At 42.8% G+C, this 21,205-nt stretch overlaps 1 protein-coding gene across 4 annotated transcripts in view; it reads left to right on the top strand.

Annotated features, from left to right (window-relative positions):
* ARHGEF6 (Rac/Cdc42 guanine nucleotide exchange factor 6) overlaps positions 1-21,205 on the top strand; it is a 44,111-nt gene that overhangs the window by 10,396 nt on the left and 12,510 nt on the right. For 2 of the 4 annotated variants that reach the window (XM_042478985.1, XM_042478987.1), the window contains 10 exons: positions 6,561-6,645; positions 9,955-10,082; positions 11,014-11,215; positions 12,726-12,796; positions 14,818-14,912; positions 15,233-15,328; positions 16,578-16,700; positions 17,833-17,971; positions 19,340-19,399; positions 20,609-20,755. In XM_042478985.1, coding sequence (XP_042334919.1) covers positions 6,561-6,645; positions 9,955-10,082; positions 11,014-11,215; positions 12,726-12,796; positions 14,818-14,912; positions 15,233-15,328; positions 16,578-16,700; positions 17,833-17,971; positions 19,340-19,399; positions 20,609-20,755 — 1,146 coding nt within the window. Of the gene's footprint in view, positions 1-2,216; positions 2,256-3,518; positions 3,540-6,560; positions 6,646-9,954; positions 10,083-11,013; positions 11,216-12,725; positions 12,797-14,817; positions 14,913-15,232; positions 15,329-16,577; positions 16,701-17,832; positions 17,972-19,339; positions 19,400-20,608; positions 20,756-21,205 lie in introns of those variants that run through there. The other 2 variants (XM_042478986.1, XM_042478988.1) reach the window with 2 other exon arrangements.

Genomic DNA, 21,205 nt, shown 5'->3' with positions numbered 1-21,205 from the left:
ACAGCTGCCCTGAGCAGAGCTATGAATGATCAAGACTCTGGAGGTCTTTCATTCATAGGATCACCAAAAGTCAAAGCCAACTTGATGGTCAATAACAACAAGAAACTATATTTAGGGTTGCCAGCAGGACCAAATAGGGATCACCTCCCCTGCCTTTCCATTGGAGTCTTTTTTTCCTGCAGAATGATGCACACTTTATCTCTGCTCCAAGCATCATACTAGATTTCCTTGTCTTTCCAAGCCTTTTGCTCTCTATTCTTTAGGCGCTTCCCCTGCAAACCTTTGCTGCTGTGGCATCCCGGTTAGGCAATACCCTCCTTTCCAAGGCCTGATTCAAAACATGGCTTTTGGTGATAGTCAAGTCAAAACATGGCTTTTTATTAATGCCTGGGGGGACTTTATCCATATTTGCACATGTGCTAAGGTTGGCGTGATGTCAGATTGCTCAAACCGTGTTTGAGTCATCTGGTTTTAAGAGGCTGCATGCATTTTTATGCCTTCGAAAAGTGTTGTTGCTGCCATTTGTTTATTGCCCTTAACTGATATTATCATATGTTGTTTTGAGATCATAGAATCATAGAGTTGGAAGAGACTGCAAGGGCCATCCAGTCCAACCCATTCTGCCATGCAGGAAATCTCAATCAAAACATCCCCGACAGATGGCCATCCAGCCTCTGTTTGAAGGCCTCTAAGGAAGGAGACTCTACTACACTCCAAGGGAGTGTGTTCCACTGTCAAACAGCTCTTACTGCCAGGAAGTTCCTCCTAATGTTGAGGTGGAATCTCTTTCGGGCAGCTTGCATCCATTGTTCCGGGTCCTGTTCTCTGGAGCAGCAGAAAACAAGCTTGCTCCCTCCTCAATATGACATCCCTTTGCATATAAGGGTGGAGTATAAATGTTTTAATAAGCAAATAAACAGCCAAGGCTGAGGAATGATGAGAGCCCCAATTGGAAAACATCTGGAGGTCAGCACAATTCCTGCTCTTGTGCAAAGGTTGATTTGTTATTTCTGAAAGATATCAGTTTGCACCCTGCAAGGCCTCTGCCCCAGAAAGCTTGCACTGGAAAAGTTGAAGAGGCAGGGAGAATAAGCAATTCCTTCACTTGGATGATATTTCTACTTTTTTAATAGCAAAATACAGCCCTCTGAATGATTGCAATTCCCAGCCAACATGGCAAGTGGAGTCAGAAATGCTAGGAATTGCAATCCAAACAACATCTGGATTGCCCAGGTTTCAGGCTGAATTGCTGTAGGCCAAAGGAACAGTAGCCTGAGTCCTATTGGTAACTCTCTAGTTTGTCCTATAGTTTGTTGTTGTTATTGGTCATCAAGTTGGCTTTGACTTTTGGTGGACAGGACACCTCCAAGAGTCCTGCTCAGGTCTTGCAAACTCAGGGCTGCTGTGGTTTTCTTAACTGACCCATGGAATCAATGGGATTTAGGTAACTGTTGGGTTACTCAGTACGATGTAGTGGTTTGAGCATTGCACCACGGCTCTGGAGACCAGGGTTTGATTCCCCGCTCAGCCATAGAAAGCCACTGGTAACCTTGGGCGAGTCACACACACTCAGCCCCAGAAAGCCCTGTGATAATTGGTTCACTTTAGGATTGCCAGGCCAGCTCTAATTGAGATTAACCATTAGGTTTAAATACCATCAGTCACAAGGGTATTTGGGGTATTCCTTTCTGTCTCCCCATCCATGTCCCTGTATATCCCCAATCTGTATATCCCTATTTATCCACCCTTTTCATTCAGAGACCTGCAGACTATGTGAGATTTCTTCTCTCTCTTTGTTAATCTCCTACCTTCTGTTTCATGAACAAAAATCACTATATACTTTCTGCATGAAAGTACAGAGTATAAAAGAAAAGAGGGTTGTAATATTTCGGTTGTAATATTTCACCCGCAGCAGGATCGGATACTCCTCATCTGTTCCTCCTCTTTGGACTGATATGTCTTACGTTTCAGTCTTCAGTTTCAAGTTTTGTTCCTAGGACTACATGGCTCAGATGCCTAGCTGGTCCTGATATAAAAGCTTTTTTAAACCTTGAGATCACGAGTGGGAATCCTGCAGCCTGCCAGATGTTGTCGAATTGCCAACGCCCAGCAGCCAAGCCAGATGAAGCCAATGGTGAAGAATGCTGGGAACTGTAATCCAACTAGTTGTTGGAGTTTATCACACTGGGGCGGATTTCGGCATTTAAAGAGAGATTAAAGCGCATTTAAAGCATCCTGCAAATGAAGCGGAAATGGTGAGTAATTGCGCAAATTATGATCACACGCAGTTGTGCAAATGAAGTGATATCGGAAATGCATTGTCGCTGAAATCCCAATAGTAAAAAAGTGCGCATTAATGCTTCTTTGTGACCACTTTGATGGCAGGTTTTGTGCAACGTCGTGTGAAATCGTTACGTGTTTTTTCCAGGATATTCATGGGATAAACACCTAATCTCCTTCGTGTGATAAACTCCATTGCTTTTGACTAATTTAAAAAGTGCCCCACTTAATCAGACAGTAAAAGATATATATGTGTTTGTAAAATTCAGAGACATAGCCATGTTAGCCTGGAATATCAGTATGCAAACGGACCTTGTAGCACCATTGAGACTAACTGTGCAAAAGAAATTACATTGTAATCTTTTCTAGACTTTGGTCCAAAACACACTGCAGAAATCATCCAGTTTGAGACCGCTTTAACTGCCCTGGCTCAATGTTAGGGAATTTTGGGAACTAGTTTTGTGAGACATTTCGCCTTCGCTGTCGGAGAGGTCGCCCCGACAAACTACAACGAGAGCCACCAACCACCAAGGCAGAAAACCCCAGAAATGTTTAATGTTTCATCCAAACTAATTCTTGGATACACTCATGGTGTTGAATGGGCTTTTGGATGAAAATTTGAGTACCTTGGATAGTTCCTTGGAAGTTTGGACTAAAACATGGAGCAGATTCAGCAGCTCATTTACACTGAAACCACCTCCAAAACTCCTATAATAAGAAGCTGCCTCATTCCAAATGACACAATGAGTCCGTCTTGCTCAGTATATTATCCAAGGACCGGTGGCGATCTTCAGGGTTTCAGAAAACGTTCCTTTCCAAACTATCTTGGAAGTACCAGGAACAGAACTCAGGACTGCCTGCATGCAAGGCGGCTGCTCTCCCGCTGAGTTTTCGGCAGGAAGAAATACAACTTGGAAGAAGCTACTTCATTGGATGACAGTTCCCAGGATCCCTCACCACCTTCGAGGGTGCCAAGCTGGCATGAAGATCCTCAAAGGTGTTGTGCCAAGAAAAAGAAAGAAAAGTAACTTCTTCCAAGTTCTGGGAAGACACCTCCACATCAGCGAGCGTCTGCCCATCCTTGTTCTGTAGGAATTGTTCCAAAAACCTCCCTGTGGTGCATTTTTGGCTGAAAAACCTGGGAGTGAGAAAGAAAGAGAAGAAGAAAACAGAAGAGGTTTTATAGCAGTGCAGAAAAACAGCTGAGGGCATGTTTTAACCTTTAAAACCCTGACAGCCAAGAAGTGGATGGTTTTAAGGTCCGTCTTCCGTTTCTGTGACTCTTCCAACCATTTGGTATGTTCCAGCTCACTAGTGTCAGAACTGAATTCTTTTTAGGACTACAACTCCCAGAATCCCCTACCCAGCTTGGACAGTATCCAGTCTGACTGGTGGATTTCTGGAAATATAGGTGTTGGGTTTGGTTTTTTTAAAAGCAACTTTGGAGACAAGGCTTTTGAGGTTGTGGCTGTACTCCACATTGGTCAACCCCCTTTCTATGAAAACCCATCATCCTTCCAAGACACGCTGTAGAAATAATCCCGTTTGAGACCACTTTAGCTGTCCTTTAATTCAGTGCTATGGAATTTCGGGAACTCTAGTTATGTGAGACATTTAGCCTTCTGTGTCAGAGAGCTCCGGTGCCACAATAAACGACAATTCCCAGGATTCCCTAGCACTGAGCCAGGGCAGTGAAAGTGGTCTCAAACTGGACGATTTCTGCAGTGTGTTTTGGACCTGGAGTTCTTCCACAAAGCTTTCCATTCATAATTCCCCCTGGTTTTATGTGTTCTTTCCTCGTGTGTTTTACCGGCTTGGAGTTCGACATTGCTTTTACTCATATTTATTACCCTGTTTACATTTTGCTGTGAGCTGCCTGGCAATAAATATATCCTCGAAAGTGGAGTATAGGGGGGTATAAATTGCTATAATAACTGTAGTGAGTTGCAAAATTCGAAGGCACAGGCATTTGAGTCTGGAAAAATCAGTATGCAAAGGGATCTTGTAGCACCCTTGAGACTGACTGCAAGTTACAAGATCCCTTTGCATATTGTGTAATGAGTTGCATTGCATTGTTCTCTCCTAGCTCAGGCTGCAGGACATTAGGCATCATGCGCAGAGCGGCAGAGGTGGCACATAACTATAAATTGCCTACGTGGAATGTGCAGATGCTCTGAATGAACCAAAGTCTTAGCAACAAAGGGAACACACAGTACAAATGGCCCATCATCCAGTTTTCGCATATTGGTATGATTCATGGCCGTGTTTAGAGCTGGCCTTGCAATGGCTCTAGGACTCTGAAAATGTCCCCTTGCCTTTCCAATCTAAATTATAGCTCAGCCTCCAAGGGCTGTGGTTAGAGAGGGAGAAAAAGAGAGACATGTGCATTGAGACACGTTTTGCCTGCCTTGTGGTGTGAGCATTGCTGCAAAGCCACAAGAACGATTTGGCATTTTGGGGATTCAGCTGCAAAACTGCTGACCTGGGGAGAAAGTTTCTCCCCTCTAGGTTTTGGTTTCAGCCCTGGCCAGTTGCTTTCAAGACTCAACAGCTGACTTTTAGAAGCAGAGATGGGTGATCTCAGACCCAAATGCTGAATCTGGCCCTCATGGGGACTGAATCTGGCCTTCACTGGTCCCCCAAAAGGCTAAATCTCCCTTCCACATGGCACTGTCATTTGGTGATTTCCAAAATTTGGAACTGTTTCTCTCCCCCCTCACTACCCCAGTTTGAAAATATACCTCTCCAAAGGCTTTCTTCTTGGCATCTTTCTTGTTGTGTCCCTTCAAGTCATTACTGACGCATGGTGGCCCTAAGGCACATGCTCTCAGCCTTGGGGGAAGGCAATGGCAAACCTCCTCTGAACAAATCTTGCCAAGAAAACCCTATGATAGCTTCACCTTAGAGTCGCCATAAGTTCCTATGTGACTCCAAGGTTGAGAGGTTCCCCACCCTCATGTTATAAGAGTTTGGCTGTAGTTTAATTGCATCTATAATATACCTTTTATTTGATTCAACAATCAACAACAACAACAAAAACCGGTGCAATAATTCTTTAAACTGGCTTTATTTTTGGATTGCACACATGTAGGTGTTCCCAGACAGCATCACTTCAAATGGAGCAGAGTGGGGGGATCATATGGCCCTCCAGATGGTATTTTTGACTGCAGCTCTCAGCATTCCTCAGCTTTGGCTCTGCTCTGCTGCCTTAAGAATCATGGGAATTGCAGTCCAACTGTATCTGGAGAGTAGTGTGGTTCCCACCCATTGTGTAGCTACATTACAGAATTAAACCAATTTGACACCAATTTAACTACCATGACTTAGCCAGGATGTGTGTGTCTGGCTGTGTCTTGCAAAGCTTGGGAAAGTGACTTTTGGGGAGCTTTAGTTGCTTTTCCATGGTCTAACGTAGATGAACCTTTGCTGCGTTACAAACAAGAGCATTTTTGCATTCAGATTATCTTCCCCATCATTTTTACTTTCCCCTGGGTCTGTTTATTCTTCCTCATTTTTAAAATTCTTCCCTTGCTGGAAGTTCCATAAAGCAAAAGCAGAAGGTATAATCATCAGATCTAAGATGTTTGATATGCTATCTGAGAACCTCTTCAGGATCAGACGAAAAGGGACACTGAGGCTGCATCTGCACTGCAGAAATAATCCGGTTTGATACCACTTTAACTACCATAGCTCAGTGCTATGGAATTGTAGTTTTGTGAGATATTTAACCTTCTCTGTCAGGCAGCTTTAGTGCCACCACAAACTACAGTTTTCAGAATCCCATAGCATTGAGCCATGGCAGTTAAAGTGGTGTCAAACTGGATTATCTCTGCAGTGCAGATGTGGCCTGAGTTTCCTTCCAATGGCCCTCCAGTGTGATGCTGTATTTTCCATGATATAATGCTTCTAACCTTGGCTTCCACCAAAGCAACTTGGATTAGCCAGACCCTGGGAATGTACTCTTTTGAAGAGCCAGCATGGCGTTGTGGTTTGAGCATTGGTCTATGACTCTGGACCTGAGCATCCATGGGTTTTGGTATCCACAGGGGGTCCTGGAACCAAACCCCAATGGATACCAAGAGCCCACTGTAAGCCACCTTGAGTCATGTTTGGAAGAAAAGTGGGATATCAGTCAATCAAACAAATAAACTTCTCATCTGTCATAAATTCGTCCCTGCTTTCAGTGTGTGATCTTTTTGCCCCTCTTTCCTGAGTGGCAGGGTTGCAGTGGGATCAGTTTTTTAATACTGACCCATGGTTCTTCTTTTGTCTATGCACAGCTGTTTGATGCACATGATCTATATATGGGAGACAACTTTCCCCAGGTACTGAATACCCTTGCAGCGATCAACAAAGCTACTGAAGGTAAGAAAAAAGCACTTGGTTCATATTTAGTACCGAGATATCGCTAATGCAAGCATGGGGAAGGTTGGCCTGTTGTCCTCATGGAGGCCGTTTTGAGGTTCCCAGTCATGCCCCAACATCCCTCCAAAAAGAATTGCAAAGATATTTTTCTCCATTCAAAATGCACTCCATTTCCACTTCTGATTTATTTCCGGCTTAAAATAAAGGCCATTGCAGGAGGCCATTACATTATAGGAGCCAGCGTGATGTAATGGTTTGAGCATTGGACTACATCTCTGGATGTCAAAGTTCAATTCCCAGCTTGACCATGTAAACCCACTGATTTATTGAGCCATGGCAGTTAAAGCTGTGTCAAACTGCATTATTTCTGCAATGCAGATGGCAGCTTTAATGTCATTAAGTCTTTGTTACTACTTTAATGTTTAATGTTGATTCCCTGGCATTGAATTTATTTTAGTTTGCCTTGAGTCCTTATGGACTGAGGCAGGGAGCAGCAACAACTCAAGGCACATAGAGAACATATAAAACCAACACATGTTAAAACAATCAATGCATACTTAAAAATCATAATTAATTTACAAGTGGCGAGCAAGTGAGGTTGATAGTTAATGCATAACTCTATCCGACATCACCAGAGGCCATTCCTAGGTCTCAGGATTTGGCCCATAAACCTCAAGCCTTGTGACAGCCCTGAACTCCAATTCTAATCAATGCTCAGCAAGAAACATTATTCTTGTTCAGACACTGGAGCCAAAGTCTATTCTTAGAATCTTGTGAGAACTGAGTTGGAAATGTCTATTCAGCAATGAAATGTGGCATGCATTGACAATTCACTGTTTGCATTTCATCATGATTTAAACTTTCAACATTGATTCACTGCGCTTTGCCAGCCGAAGAACTCCATGCAAAAATGGTCCTGCTGGCTTGTCAGATAGTTGGGAGGCTGGATTTCCTGCCCTTTCCCACAATCGTACCAATGAAGCAGATCATATTTGTGTGATTAACCAGATCATATCAGATGAAGGTGATGGACTGATGCCACACTGCAGAATTAATGCAGTTTGACACCACTTAAACTGCCATGGCTCCATCCTATCAAATCCAGCGATTTGTAGTTTGTTGTGGCACCAGAGATTTCTGACAAAGATGGCTAAATATCTCACAAAGCCACACATCCCAGAATTCCATAGCATCGAGCCATGGCAGTTAAAAGCGGTATCAAGCTGCATTAAATCTGCAGTGTAGATACAACTTAGGGCACTGAAGGTAAACTATAGCCATATTTGTGCACATACGTGAACTATTCTAGAAGTTGTGGTGAAAAAGTGAAATGAATGAATGAACATAGAATAAAATACAAAATATATCAGAGATTAATACATGGATTCATTTTCAACCTTCCAGTTCATGTGAGACTAGCACTTTGATCCCAAGCATTTTTTAATTCAATTATAGACATACTTAGTATGTAGAGAGATCTAGTAGCATCTTTGAGACTAACTGAAAGAAATAAGTTGGCAGCAGGAGCTTTCCTAGACTTAAGTCTACTTCCTCAGATGCATTTGATGCATACTTCAGTCAGCAAAGCCTCTGAGCATGAAGCTCCTTCTTATAAACGCCTTTGACAATGACCCAGCCCCGCTTTCCTCCTCATCCTCTGCCTAGCTGTAGTCTTTTAAGCAGTGAAGATAGGCTCTAAGAGCTGCTGATCCTCTGTGACATCCTTGGATATTTCTCATGCAAGAGAGGAGGAGCAGGTCCTGACCTCTGGGTCCTGACAATGTGCCACGTTCTTGTTCCAAAGAGGGAGGTAAACAATAACCAGAATGAGCTTCTAAAATAAAAGTTAGCATTTGGAACAGAAAGAACTGTGCTAGCGAGACCATCTTTCAGCGTCGTATGGCAAGCTTGTCTCTTTGGCAGCGAGCCACTTTGGAAGGAGAAGAACGTGGGTGGTTGTCAACGCAGTGCCGTGCCAACGTCCAGCTCCTTCCGTCAAGGCGTCAGGGAAAGCTTTCCGCTTGATCTTTTTGGTTCACGTCCCTCCAGATCCAAGAGGAGGGGTGGATGAGGTTTCACTCCACCGTGTTCCACTGTCAGGTCTGCTACTTGAGGAGTGGGTTCGGTGCAGCTCATTGACATGTTTTGCAGGCAGGATTGCTTTCTCCCGTCAGGAGATGAATGATGGAAAAAGAGAAAGGAGGGGATCCGTTCTCCATCTGTAGCAGGCTGTGATCTCTCCCTACTTGCCCACAAACCAAAAACAGCTGTGGCGACGCACGTCAAATGTCATCGTGTTTTTGAGCTTTTTGTGTGGGTTTTAGGTACACCCGTTGTACTGCCAAAAAACAAGGGTCCTCTTTGGCGGGGGGAAAGACAGAAAAGCAATGAGCGAACTGAACCTCTCCTTCTTGTCAGACGCTTCACGGAGTGACTGCAAAGTTGTTCTCTCTGGAATCCTTTTGTTACACTACTCTGGAGTAACTACGTTGACGTAGATGAGGGTAATAGGAGGGGAAAGGCCATAGGCATAGCAGCCACGAATGAAGTCAACCATGGGAGAGATAGGCTGCTCAGATATGTTGGGGTTTGTTTGTTTTACTTGGCCTTCACTCCTGGGAAAAATGCAGCCACCGGCATAGTCGCAAACAGGATTCGAGTTTTTGAATGTGATTTGGCTGAGGTTCAGTGGAGTCAGGAGCAAAGGAAAAAATACAAGGGTTATGTGCCCGCTGCAATGCAACCTTCCCATTTGGGGAATGTGCCTGCATGCCTTTATTAGGTAGGGATCAGCATGCAAGGGCATTGTCCTTCCAAATAAGATTTCTGACCCACCCCAGTGAAATTTTCCTTCAATCTGCAAATATTTAGCATTGCAGTAACTTAAAACATCCATCTAGTTTGGGCTTCCAAAGAAAGCTGGCAAAGTAAGCAAGGGAATGCAACCACAGCAGATGTTTTTATGGTGATTGTGAATTAGATGGTCTGTATTGAAATTAATAGAGAGCCAGCATGGTGTGGCGGTTTGAGCATTGGACTATGGAGGTCAGCATTCAATTCTCTATTCATCTATGGAGATCCACTGGGTGAGTTACACACTCTCAGCCCCAGAAAACCCCATGATAGGTTTGCCTTGGGGCACCATAAGACGGAAACAACATGAAGGCCCACAACAACAAGAAGAATTAAAAAATATAAATAAGAAAATAAATATGAAGGTGAACTGCACTGCCTGCTGGTGTGACTGGACTGAGCTCCCTTTACATCCCCCTTGCTCCAGTCATTTGTTTTTCTTTTGTCTTTGAACAGATCAGCAATGCACCAGGCCATGCTCTCGCCTGTCGTCTCCTAGATCCCCGGCAGGGGACTGCTCTCTTTCCACACAAGCCACTTCTCCTAAGTCGCCAAGGACCTTGCGCAGGCAGTCAAAAGCAGTGGTATGTTATTTGTGATATCTACACAAATGTGTCCCCCGATCAGGTCCAAGTGACTACTTGGAAAGCAACCATTTAGTCACAAGTAACCTTTTCTCCTCCTTAATCTTTCCTCTTTTTAAAAGTATAATGCTGTTATTGGGAGCCAGCATGGCATAGTGGTTTGAGCATTGGACTACGACTTTCGTAAGCACAGTTCGATTCCCTGCTTAGCCATGAAATATACTGGGTGATCTTGGGCAAGTCACATGCTCTCAGTTTCATGGGAAGGCAATGGCAAACCTCCTCTGAACAAATCTTGCCAAGATCATAGTCCATGATAGGGTTGCCATAAGTCGGAAACGACTTGAAGGCACATAACAACAACAACAAAATGCTATTATTCCTACTACTATCCAGTATTCCAAAATCCAAAGTACTCCAAAATCCAAAATTGTCCACATGGGTGGCTGAGATAGTGACCCCTTTCCAGTGTACACAGACTTTGTTTCATGCACAAAACTATTGAAAATATTGTGTATAAAATTACCATTAGGCTATGTTTATGAGATGTATATAAAACGTAAATGACTTTCATGTTTAGTCTTGGGTCCCATTGCCAAGATGTCTCATTATCTGTTTGCAAAGCTCCAAAGCTGGTGGGACTGAGAGAGAGGTCTCTCTTTCAGATCTCAAACCCTGGGAAAATCAGTTCTTTTTGCTAGTCTGGACCCAATCGATATGGGATTTTATGGGCCATAATAAACTGTTTCTTTTATATGTGGCCATAATGAAACAGTACCAATTGGAATTTGGACCGGATCTCACCATCTGCGGAGATAGTCTTTCTTTGCTCAGAACATGCAAAGCCTTCATTCCACATTTTCTGTTTGCATGTCACGATTGTTGTTCTCCACAGCATTTGTCATTCTCTTCCATGTTTTCCATGCCTTAGGAGATGACTGAAAACGGCAACCACCAGCTGGTGGTCCGGGCCCGGTTCCACTTCAAGCAAACCAATGAAGATGAGTTGTCAATCAACAAAGGCGACATCATTTACGTCACCCGGGTCGAAGAAGGGGGCTGGTGGGAAGGAACCCTCAATGGGAAGACAGGCTGGTTCCCCAGCAACTACGTCAGAGAAATTAAATCCACCGGTAAGAAAAATTTTATATTTAACACTGTCGATCTTAATTATGTCACTCAGTGGATTACAGATGCTTCCCTTGTGCAGGAAGACTTTAATACTTAGGAGGGGGGAAATATGATAATCTATCACTAAGAGATTCCATCTAAATATTAGAAATTGTGGAAATAAGTTTATGCACCTATGTGCTGAATATTGCACAACAGGCAAAAAAAAGTACAATTACATGTGTAACAGAAGATGCATAGGTCTATGACACCAATGGGATTTTATACCCTGATTTGGCAGGGACAGCCCCAATTGATCCTCTGTTGTCCCACATTTTCAGTCCTAATTTCTCTCTCCTCTTCCTACTTTCCTCCATTGCCCTCAACTTATTTCAGTAGCTGCAAACTGAGTTTGAAGTCCAAAAGTAGTTTGCATTCAATTAACTTCGCAGTTAGAGAGGAAAGGAAGGGGAAGAATCTTGCCCTTCCCATTAGGCTCAGGCAAAAGCAAACTGCTGCAGCACTCCTAGCTTCATTCATACCTTTGGCCATCTTGACCACACTCTGATGTTATTTGTCCACACATGTCCCAGGTTTCTTCCAGGGTTCTGCTTTTCTGTCTTCACGCTGACATCAGAAGTCATAGAAACGCTACTTGTTCCTGCTTCTCCAAATGAAATTGGACAGCTTGTGTTTGTCATCTGCTTTTGAGGAAATGAGATAGAACACATGGTCTCTGGACTTAGCCACCCATAGACTTATCAAGGCTGGTTATCTGAGTCATGTGCTCTTGTGACCGACGGCAAACCTCTCCTAGAAACAGATCCGTCCTGCTGCCTGACCTGCGACCGCATCTCTGTGATGGGCTTTGATGGCTTTCAGTGTGACCATCATATGATGGTCATCTCTCTTGGCACTGGGATGAGAAGACCCTAAGGGGAAGCGAAGGTTCTTAAGTTTGGCTTTCCCTAATCATGCGTCTGGGATTTGCTTGAAATACCCAAAGGGGATTCCGCTATTGCAGAGGCAGGAACTATACTGTACATGAGAAGGGAAAAGCAAGAAATAGGGTCAGGATTGTGATCTTGCAGGAAAAGAAACTGGTCCTGCCTCATGTTCCTTTTGCTTCTGAGCTAGCCATGCTGGTTCAGGATGATGGGAGTTTCAGTCCAATTAACAATTGGTTAATACCTTTTATCAGGACCAGCCAAAATGTCACAAAAGTGTGCAAGTTTTTGGATTCTCCAGGATCCGTCATCAGGTGTATAATAATAATAATAATAATGGGATGGGGAAGAACTTGTGGTCCAAAAAAGTAACTTTTCCAGGAACTTTCAAAGCTGCCCACAGTATTCCAATGCTTCCGAAGTTGCTTTGTTATCTGCATCCACCGACACTTTATCTTTGCAATTAAGATCCATTTCTTGTCTGTGTGATTGTTTAAATTTTGCTCACGATGTCAACATGTCTCCTTTTCTCCCATGACAGAATAAGGGCAGTTCTGTATAACAATTTCCACTGTTTCTCCTCCAGATAAACCTCTCTCCCCGAAAGCTTTGAAAAATGCTGAAAGCCCTCAACTTACCAAGAATTACTATGCAGTGGTAAGTGCATAAAGTCTGAGTTATCACCCGGGTTGTTAATTAGAATTATCATTGCTATGAATCACATTTTAAAATGGGTTGTAACACTGAAAGCAAATGACTTTTAATTTTTTAAAGAATCGAGTGGGCCCTCCACTTTTTACTTGAGAGGACACTTCTCTAGGAATCTCTAGGTCCTCCAGCACAACTCTATGGTCAACATCTGCGAGAAGTTGAACATAGACTAATGCTAAGGGACCTACAAATGCCTAGAGAAGTGTTTTCGCTAGGAATTTCTAGGTCGTCCAGTGCAACTCTGTGGTCAACATCTGCTGGACGTTGGCCATAGATTTGTGCTGGAGGACCTGCAAATGCCCAGAGAAGTGTTTTTTCTAGGTCCTCAAGCATAACTCTATGGTCAATTTTAGGGTGTCTGTACTCCCCGCACTCCTTAATGACAGCCCTGCATGTAAGGACGATGTGCTTACATTGTGTTGTTGCTATTTCTGTTGCATCTACCCTTCCTTTCTCTTTAAATCTTTTTCTCCAACTGGTCAAATGTCTCAATATCGTGCGGCTCAGTTTGACATGTCGAATGTGACACTAATGGGGAAAGAGAACATCCCAGAAGGCGGACAGAACAAGACTTACAAAACCAGGACATTTGAAATCCACAGATCCTATTGTCTCGATTTCCCTGTCTCTGCATTTCCAGTATAAAACCAAACCCCTCCGATATCTCAAATTGCGTCTAGATATCCTATATGCAAAGCCCTGTACAATATTTACAGGCTGAGTTTCCCTTATCCGGAATTCCAAAATACTCCAAAAATTCAAAACTTTTTTCGTGGGTGGCTGAGAGATTGACACCTTTACTTTCTGACGGTTCAATGTGTGCAAACTTTGTTTCATGCACAAAATGATTGAAAATATTGTGAATAAAGTTACTTTCAAGCTATGAGTATACCATCATAGAATCACAGAGTTGGAAGAGACCATGAGGTGTAAAGTATATGTGAAACATAACCGAATTTCATGCTTAGACTTAGATTCCTGTCTCCAAGATATCTCATTATGTATAGGAAAATATCCCAAAATCCGAAAAATCTGAAAAGCTGGTAGAAACAGTGACAGAATCCCCCCCCCAAAATGGGTGTCTCTTGTTTTTGAAGTTAAAATGCCAGCCTGTGGATGGTTGCTTTGGCAGAGATGCCAGGAGGTTAAATGCATTCCTCTTGTGTGTGGTGGGGATGGTTTTATTATTAGCAACCGAGATGAAAGGGTCCGTGCTTTGAATGACAAAATTCCTTCGCTGTAGCAGCCGCCCTCGTGATCGTTGCTAGATCTGGGATCTCGCCCAGTTTGGTGAAAGGGGATGAGTCAACTTTTCCTCCCCTTGTTTTAATAAATAGCCAGACTGAACTGGATGGGAAGGCAGGCAAGATTTGGTGGGATGGAAACTGGAGAAGGATTCCAAAATCCAAAATGTGAAACACTTCTGGTCCCAAGCATTTTGAATAAGGGAGACTCAACCTGTAGTAGTTTTCTCCACCTTTGATGGAGACAGTGAAAGGCTTTTGCATACAAATCCTATCTCGATATTAGTTGACACCTTTGCTTTGTGATGATTCAGTGTGTGCAAACTTTGTTTCATGAACAAATTTATTAAAAAAATATTGTGATTATTACCTGGATGGATATTGCAAAATTTTGGAGCACCTTCCAAAAGTCTCTCATTAACAGGTCAGCTGGATATAGTCTGCTCTGTTTAAAAAAATAACTTTATGGTTGGCCAAAGAAGAGATAGAAGAAGTTTGTTTCATAGGAATCTGGTCACCATTTCTCCTCTACAGTACAGATATGACTTTAAAATAACTGGAACTACAGAGAATGGCACCCATCACATTGCTGCAACCTCCGTTTTCCATCCGAACAGCCTTTTCTTTTGTGAATGTGCTCCAGATTATTTAGATCCTGATGTATTTAGATTGGTTCATTCATAATAACTTAATTCGGTGTCTCTTGCTCACCTGCTTCTCCAGGTACTTCAGAATATTTTGGAAACAGAGCGAGACTACGCCAAGGAGCTACAGTCACTTCTAAGTACATACTTGAGGCCTCTCCAGTCCTATGACAAGTAAGATCAGCATCTCTAGAAATTCATCTCTTTTATTAATGGGCTGCAGAAATAAGGCAGTTTCACACTGCTTTAATTGCCATGGCTCCATCATATGGAATCCTGGGATCTGTAGTTTTACAAGATCTTGACCTTCTCTGCCAGAGCGCTCTGGTGCCACGACCAACCACAAATCCCAGGATTCCACAGCATCGAGCCATGGCAGTTAAAAAAGCATGAAACTGCATTAATAGTGCTGTGTAGATGTAGCCACAGTTGCCATTTTGCATGCTGTTTTTCTTTGCCTTCTCAGGTTTTTCTTTCTTTTTTAATCCATCCAGGTTGAGCGCCGTGGACATTGCGTCGTTACTTGGAAACGTAGATGAGATCTGCGCCTTTCAGCAAAACCTTAACCAGGCTCTGGAAGAATGTGCCAAGTAAGTCAAGAAGGCAACCTTTCATTGTATTTGACCGAGAGCCAGGACAATCCACATAAGAAAATATATGTTATTATAATAAAATACATGCAAAAGACAGGAGACCGAGTCCCTGGAATAGTCTGCTATAACTTTAAGTGAGGTTGCGTGAATCCTTTATGCAATGTTGTGATAATGTAGTGTTGTGATAAACGTCACAGATAGCCTTCTTCCCAGGCAACAAAGGATTAAATGAAGTGATGAAGTTAAGTTACATTTTAATGGGGCTCAGCATCAATGAGGGAGAGAGCAATTGCACAGTTACCGGTAGATGACCAATTGAGAAGAAATGCAAACATTTAAGATCCTTCTTAGCGCAGGTTTTAAAAAGTTTGAGAAATGGGGCAGACTCCAGAGAACTCTAACAAAGGGACATTTGGGGGAGCAGCTCCTGTCTCACCCTGGGAAAGCTGGACAAAAGAGTCCAGGCTCCTAGCTACCCCAATGAACATCAAGGATTACAAATCCCATCTGATTTGTGAGCAGATGTACTAGCTAGTCGCATCGGGGACTTTTTATTATTTTTCAGGCTTGGCTAAAATGATCTAATCTGTCTGCAACTTATCCAGGGGTAGTTGTGTTGGCCATATAGCAAAGTACAATAACATCCAAAATCCACAAAATAGCAATACCTTACATCAGCCACCAAAATGCACACATGTTGCAAGCTTTCCAATCTCCACTGGCTTCTTCATAGGCAAAGATGTTAAAAATCATACAGGAGAAAAAAATGATGATGTTAGTCACAAGCCTGCATTTTGTCAAGGTGTTGTTGCTGGTGTTCTATGGAAGGGATTTTTTGTTTGTTTGTTTGTTTGTTTGTTTAGCTAATGGATTGTAGTATGCGGTGGTGGTTTGAGTGTTGGACTGTGGCTCTGGAGACCAGAATTTGTATCCCAACCCAGCCATGGGCAAGTCATACGCTCTCAACTGCAGAGGATGGCAATGAGAAACACCCTCTGAAGAAGAAACTTGCCAAGAAACCCCAGTGGTTTTCTTAGGGTCACCATAAGTTGGAAACTCTCCAGCCACTACATCAAGCTGGCTCTCGCTGATGTAAAAACCACCAGCTGCCACTGTTTCCAAGTCCCAGCATCCCCGGCACGCTGTTTGGGGGATTTTTGGAGTTGAAGTCCCAAGAATCTGGGGAAACTAAAAGTTAAGTGCTTGAAACCCTGTGCATAAACTGGAACAATTTTTCCCTCCATAGGCTTCCGGAGCATCAGCAAAAAGTAGGAGGTTGCTTCATCCACCGAATGACCCAGTTCAGATCGCTATACCTCTCCTATTGTGCTAACCACCCTTCCGCTGTCAATGTCTTGACCCAGCACAGGTAATAACAACATTTTTTGCTAAATGCCACCAATTTGTCCTCAGTCTATAGCAGCCTTTCTCAAATAGTGGGGCGGGCCCCCCAGGGGGGGCGCGAGGCTCCGTAAAGGGGGGCGCGAGGCTCTGTTATGCAGAGGTGTACTTATAACAATTTTATAGACAAATGATACTATTTACAGTCATGCGGGGGGCGCGAAATGTTTTCTTCTTCCTAGGGGGGGCATGACAGAAAATAATTGAGAAGCACTGGTCTATAGCAATAAGAAACCTCCAAGAACTGTGGTCATCAAGTGCCCTTCTTAGGTCTTGCAAACTCAGGGCAGTTGTGTCTTCCTTGGTTGAATCCTATAGAGCAGTCTCACTCTCTTTTATTCTCCTCCTGCTTTCCACTTTACTAAGTAGTGCAAAGCACAAACCTTAAAACAAAATGAAACAGACCTTGGAAAACTCCTTTTTTAAAAAAAGTGATTGGATCCTATGCCTTGTAACATTTGAAAAGTAATCCAGCACTTTTGATCATTACAGTGTTGAGAAAGTAGCTTCTTGCATTACTAGCTATATTGGTCATTCCTTTTTCATTCTTTTTAATTCTTCTTTTATTTAAAAGTAGGATTGATAAATTAATGGCATCAAAATTGAAGAATACTTTTTAAAATGCTTCAAAATGCCCTAAGTTATTTTAAAATGTCACTATAAGCCACTACATATTACGCCTATACCATAACTTTGTTTCCCCACTTGCTATGTTGCCATTGAAATATGGCTTTGGCTGGTGCCACACTAGAGAAGTGAAGCAGTTTGACACCACTTTTACTGTCATGGCTTCGTTCAGAGTTATCCTGGGATTTGTAGTATGGTGAGGTATTCATCCTGGTAGGTCAGAGAGTTCTGGTGCTTCACGAAATTACAAGATTCCATAGGATGCAGCCATGACAAAGTGGTGCTAAAGTGGTTTTATTTCTGCAGTGTGGATACACCCTTTGTAATAGTCCGTAGTTGTCATTGGTATGGCTGTGTTACCTGAAACCTATGACTCCAAAGTTCTGACATTAAAAATGGCTTCAACGAGAAAACATAAGGATGGCCGTCTTGTCCTATCCAGCTCCACATCTCATGGTGTTTTTGGCTTCTAGTGACGAATTAGAAAAGTTCATGGAGCTCCAAGGAGCAACGTGCTCAGGGATCTTGACCTTAACCATGAGCCTCAGCAAGCCCTTCACACGTCTGGATAAATACATCTCTCTTCTGCAGGAACTCGAGCGACACATGGAGGTAAACCTAGGCAATTCTTGTCTGTCAGCAAAGAGAAGTGGGAGATGGATCGTTCCACGCTGGTCCCATCTTGAGAAATGGTGTTCTTGGCTTCCTTGCGTTGCTGGGTTGCTGATGAATTTTGCAGTTCCTCAAATGTTGGCCCCAAGATCTAACCATCTAACCATCACAGCATCGTCTTTAGAAATATAGTAATTCACCCTGTTCTTTGCTGGTTGCTCTTCTGACCATGCCTCCCCTTTTCAATCTGCAAATTGTATGATAAACACATCTCCCTTATTTTTAAGAAGAATGAATATTATGAAATAGGAAGCTGTCTTAGACTGAATTAGACTCTTGATCCATCCAGCCCAGTGTTGTCAACTCTGATTGGTAGCAGCATCTGTTCAGGTTTTAAGGAAGGATTCTGTCCTAGTTCTACCTGACATTGGCACCAATAGGGTTGGCATCATCCACTGTGATAATTAATGATTTCACCCCTACATTGACCTCCTCCCATACCACACCATGCAGAATCCTTAGTAATTTTCTTTGCACTAATGTTACTTGTAAATCATAATTCCCATATATCACTGAATGCAATGGCAATAGTTGTGACATACACATAAAAACTAGTAAAATTAAAATTATACAGTGGGCCCTTGGTATCCGCTGGGGTTTGGTTCCAGGACCCTGTGGATACCGAAATCTGTGGATGCTCAAGTCCCATTTTATACAATGGCATAGTAAAATGGTGTCCCTTATATAAAATGGTAAAATTAAGATTTGCTTTTTGGAATTCATATATTTTTTAAAAAATGTTTTCAAGCAGTGGAAGCTTGAATCCATGGATAAAGAACCCAGGCCAACTGTACCATGAAATTACAGTATCTTATGCACAGCCGACATGTGTATACATGTTTATAGTTTCATGTGGTGAAAATGCAGTAAGATGTAATGTTTTTAAAGAAAATTTTAAAATTAAAAACTTGAGTCCTCTCCTTTTCCTGCCCACTGACTGAGTCTTGCCCCACTTATGCCTTCTCTTCCGCTGAGTGCCAGTGTTTTAAAAGGACTGGGCGAATGCCATAGCCGATTTCTTCTCAAAAGACAGACATTTGGGGAGCAATGCTGCCAACCCCCCTTAGGATGTCACCTAGTGCGGTCCATACTCCCTGCACTCTCCTATTGATGCCCCTGTACCTGACAATCTATGGGATTTCCTCCAGTGGTCTCCCATCAAACTACTAACCAAACCCAACCCAACTTAGTTTCCAAATAAGTATTTGCTTTGTACTAGTTTGCTTCTAGGGACGGGCAGAGTTTCTGCAGTTCTCACTCCTTTCCACTTACCTTGCAAAATGACTCTAGTTTTGTCTCATTTCCCAGGAGGCACATCCGGACCACGAAGACGTCTTGAAAGCTGTCACATCCTTCAAGACTCTTGTGGTAGGTCTCAGGGCAAGGCCCTTAAGTATCCGCCAGGCAGGGCTGTTTCTCCAGTAAAAGATTTCAGTTAGATGCATATTTTTTTTAGAAAGGGAAGGGTTTTATTTTTTTATTCTTCCCCTCCATTTCTTCTGTTGTTTTCATTCGTAACCAGAGAGGAGAAGCTGCTTCCTTCCTCTGTGAAAGATCAATGCAAAATAAAATTAGAGTGGAGAAAAGGAGTGGTTGAAGCTGTTTGTCAAGGAGGGAGGGAAGATTGCATTGAAAACAGTGTTGAGTGAATTTAGAAGCATGGAGGGACAACCATAGTTTATGGTGTGAAGGATCAGATTTGCTTTTAAAAGGTTTTGGGTTCAGTTCCTGAAGCTGTTGCAACTCAGTGTAGTCAAGACTGGTCCAAGTCGGTGGTGGTTCCCCAAACCTTCTGTTTATATTTCACCTTTCTTTTGTATCAGTGTTCAAGGTAGATTTGGCCAACTGCAGACCTACTTAAGGTGGCTGCAACACAGAGACTACAGCCTTTAAACAAATGTGTCGGTATTTTTAGGGATTTTGTAAAAGACCTTGCAAAGATTCTGTGCTCAAGCTCTCTCTCTCAGTCTTGCTTTCTCACTTTAATAAATTATTCCAATTGGCTCCTTCCGCTGGGCTGACCAAGACAGATGGAATAATTAGAATCAGAGACTTGGCGGGAAGGTTGTAGATGATCTCTTCCTACCTCCGGAAAGCCATAGTTAGAGCATTGCTATTTGCTACCAGATGGTTCTCTGCGTTCTTCTAAAAGGGCTTTGGGGAGAGAAGAAGAAAGAAAGCCTCCACTCCACCCCTTTAACTAATGGTTCCCTGGTTGAACTGTTCTTACCACCAAATTCAACTGAAATGTCCCTTCTTGTAATGTTAGCCTATTAGATCTAACCCTGCCATCTCATATCCTCCAACTGTCCCGATTTGGCAGGGAAGGTCCTGATTAATCCTCTGCCATCCCACTTTTTCCCACAGCTTAGTATCCATGTTCAACCTGGAACCTGATTTTGGTTACTGCAGAATTTTGCTTCAGTTTGGCTATCTCCTGTACCCACCCAAATGACCCAGTTCATATCTGGATTACGTGTTTGCGTCCGAATCCAAAGCACATCTCTAGGTCCTGGTGTGCTTTTTAAAAAATGTTTGTGTTCTGGTAACCTAACCCTTGTTTCCTTTTTTTGCCAGTCCCAGTGCCAGGAGATGAGAAAGAGGAAGCAGCTCGAACTCCAGATCCTTTCAGAGTCCATCCAGGGATGGGAAGGCGATGATATCAGGTCAATGGGAAGCATCCTTTATATGTCACAAGTCATGGTCCAGTACGGAGGAAGCGAGGTGAGAGACGCGAGGCTTGAGAGCAAAATTTATAAGGGCTTGCTCTTTCTGTTCCACATCCATTTCTTCTTTCCTTATTCAAGGATACTGGCCCACTGATATGGACTATCATATGGAGAACCCCAGGATGCCCATCTCCTTGACGTTTGATTGTTTGTTTTAATTAATTTAGATGTTATTTCATTACTATTTTTGTGAATTAGGGGTTGGGGTGGAGAGAGGGATAATGGGTTATGTCGTATTGTTGTATTTTATTGTATTTTCACTATATTGCAGCATTTTACTGATTTATTGTTATATTTTATCGGGTTGTGAGCCGCCTCGATCCTGCGGGAGAGGCAGAGAAAAAGTAAAATTTCTATTCTATTCTATTTGTTAAAAGAGGATTTAGAAACATAGAGGCTATTCCCAAAATATGGTTTTGAATGCATATCCTCCAACTTTCCTGAT

This window comes from Sceloporus undulatus, chromosome 7 (genome assembly GCF_019175285.1).
Source record: "Sceloporus undulatus isolate JIND9_A2432 ecotype Alabama chromosome 7, SceUnd_v1.1, whole genome shotgun sequence".
Classification (NCBI taxonomy): domain Eukaryota; kingdom Metazoa; phylum Chordata; class Lepidosauria; order Squamata; family Phrynosomatidae; genus Sceloporus; species Sceloporus undulatus.
Note: the sequence above shows the minus strand (reverse complement) of the source record. Positions and strands in the feature narration are given on the sequence as shown.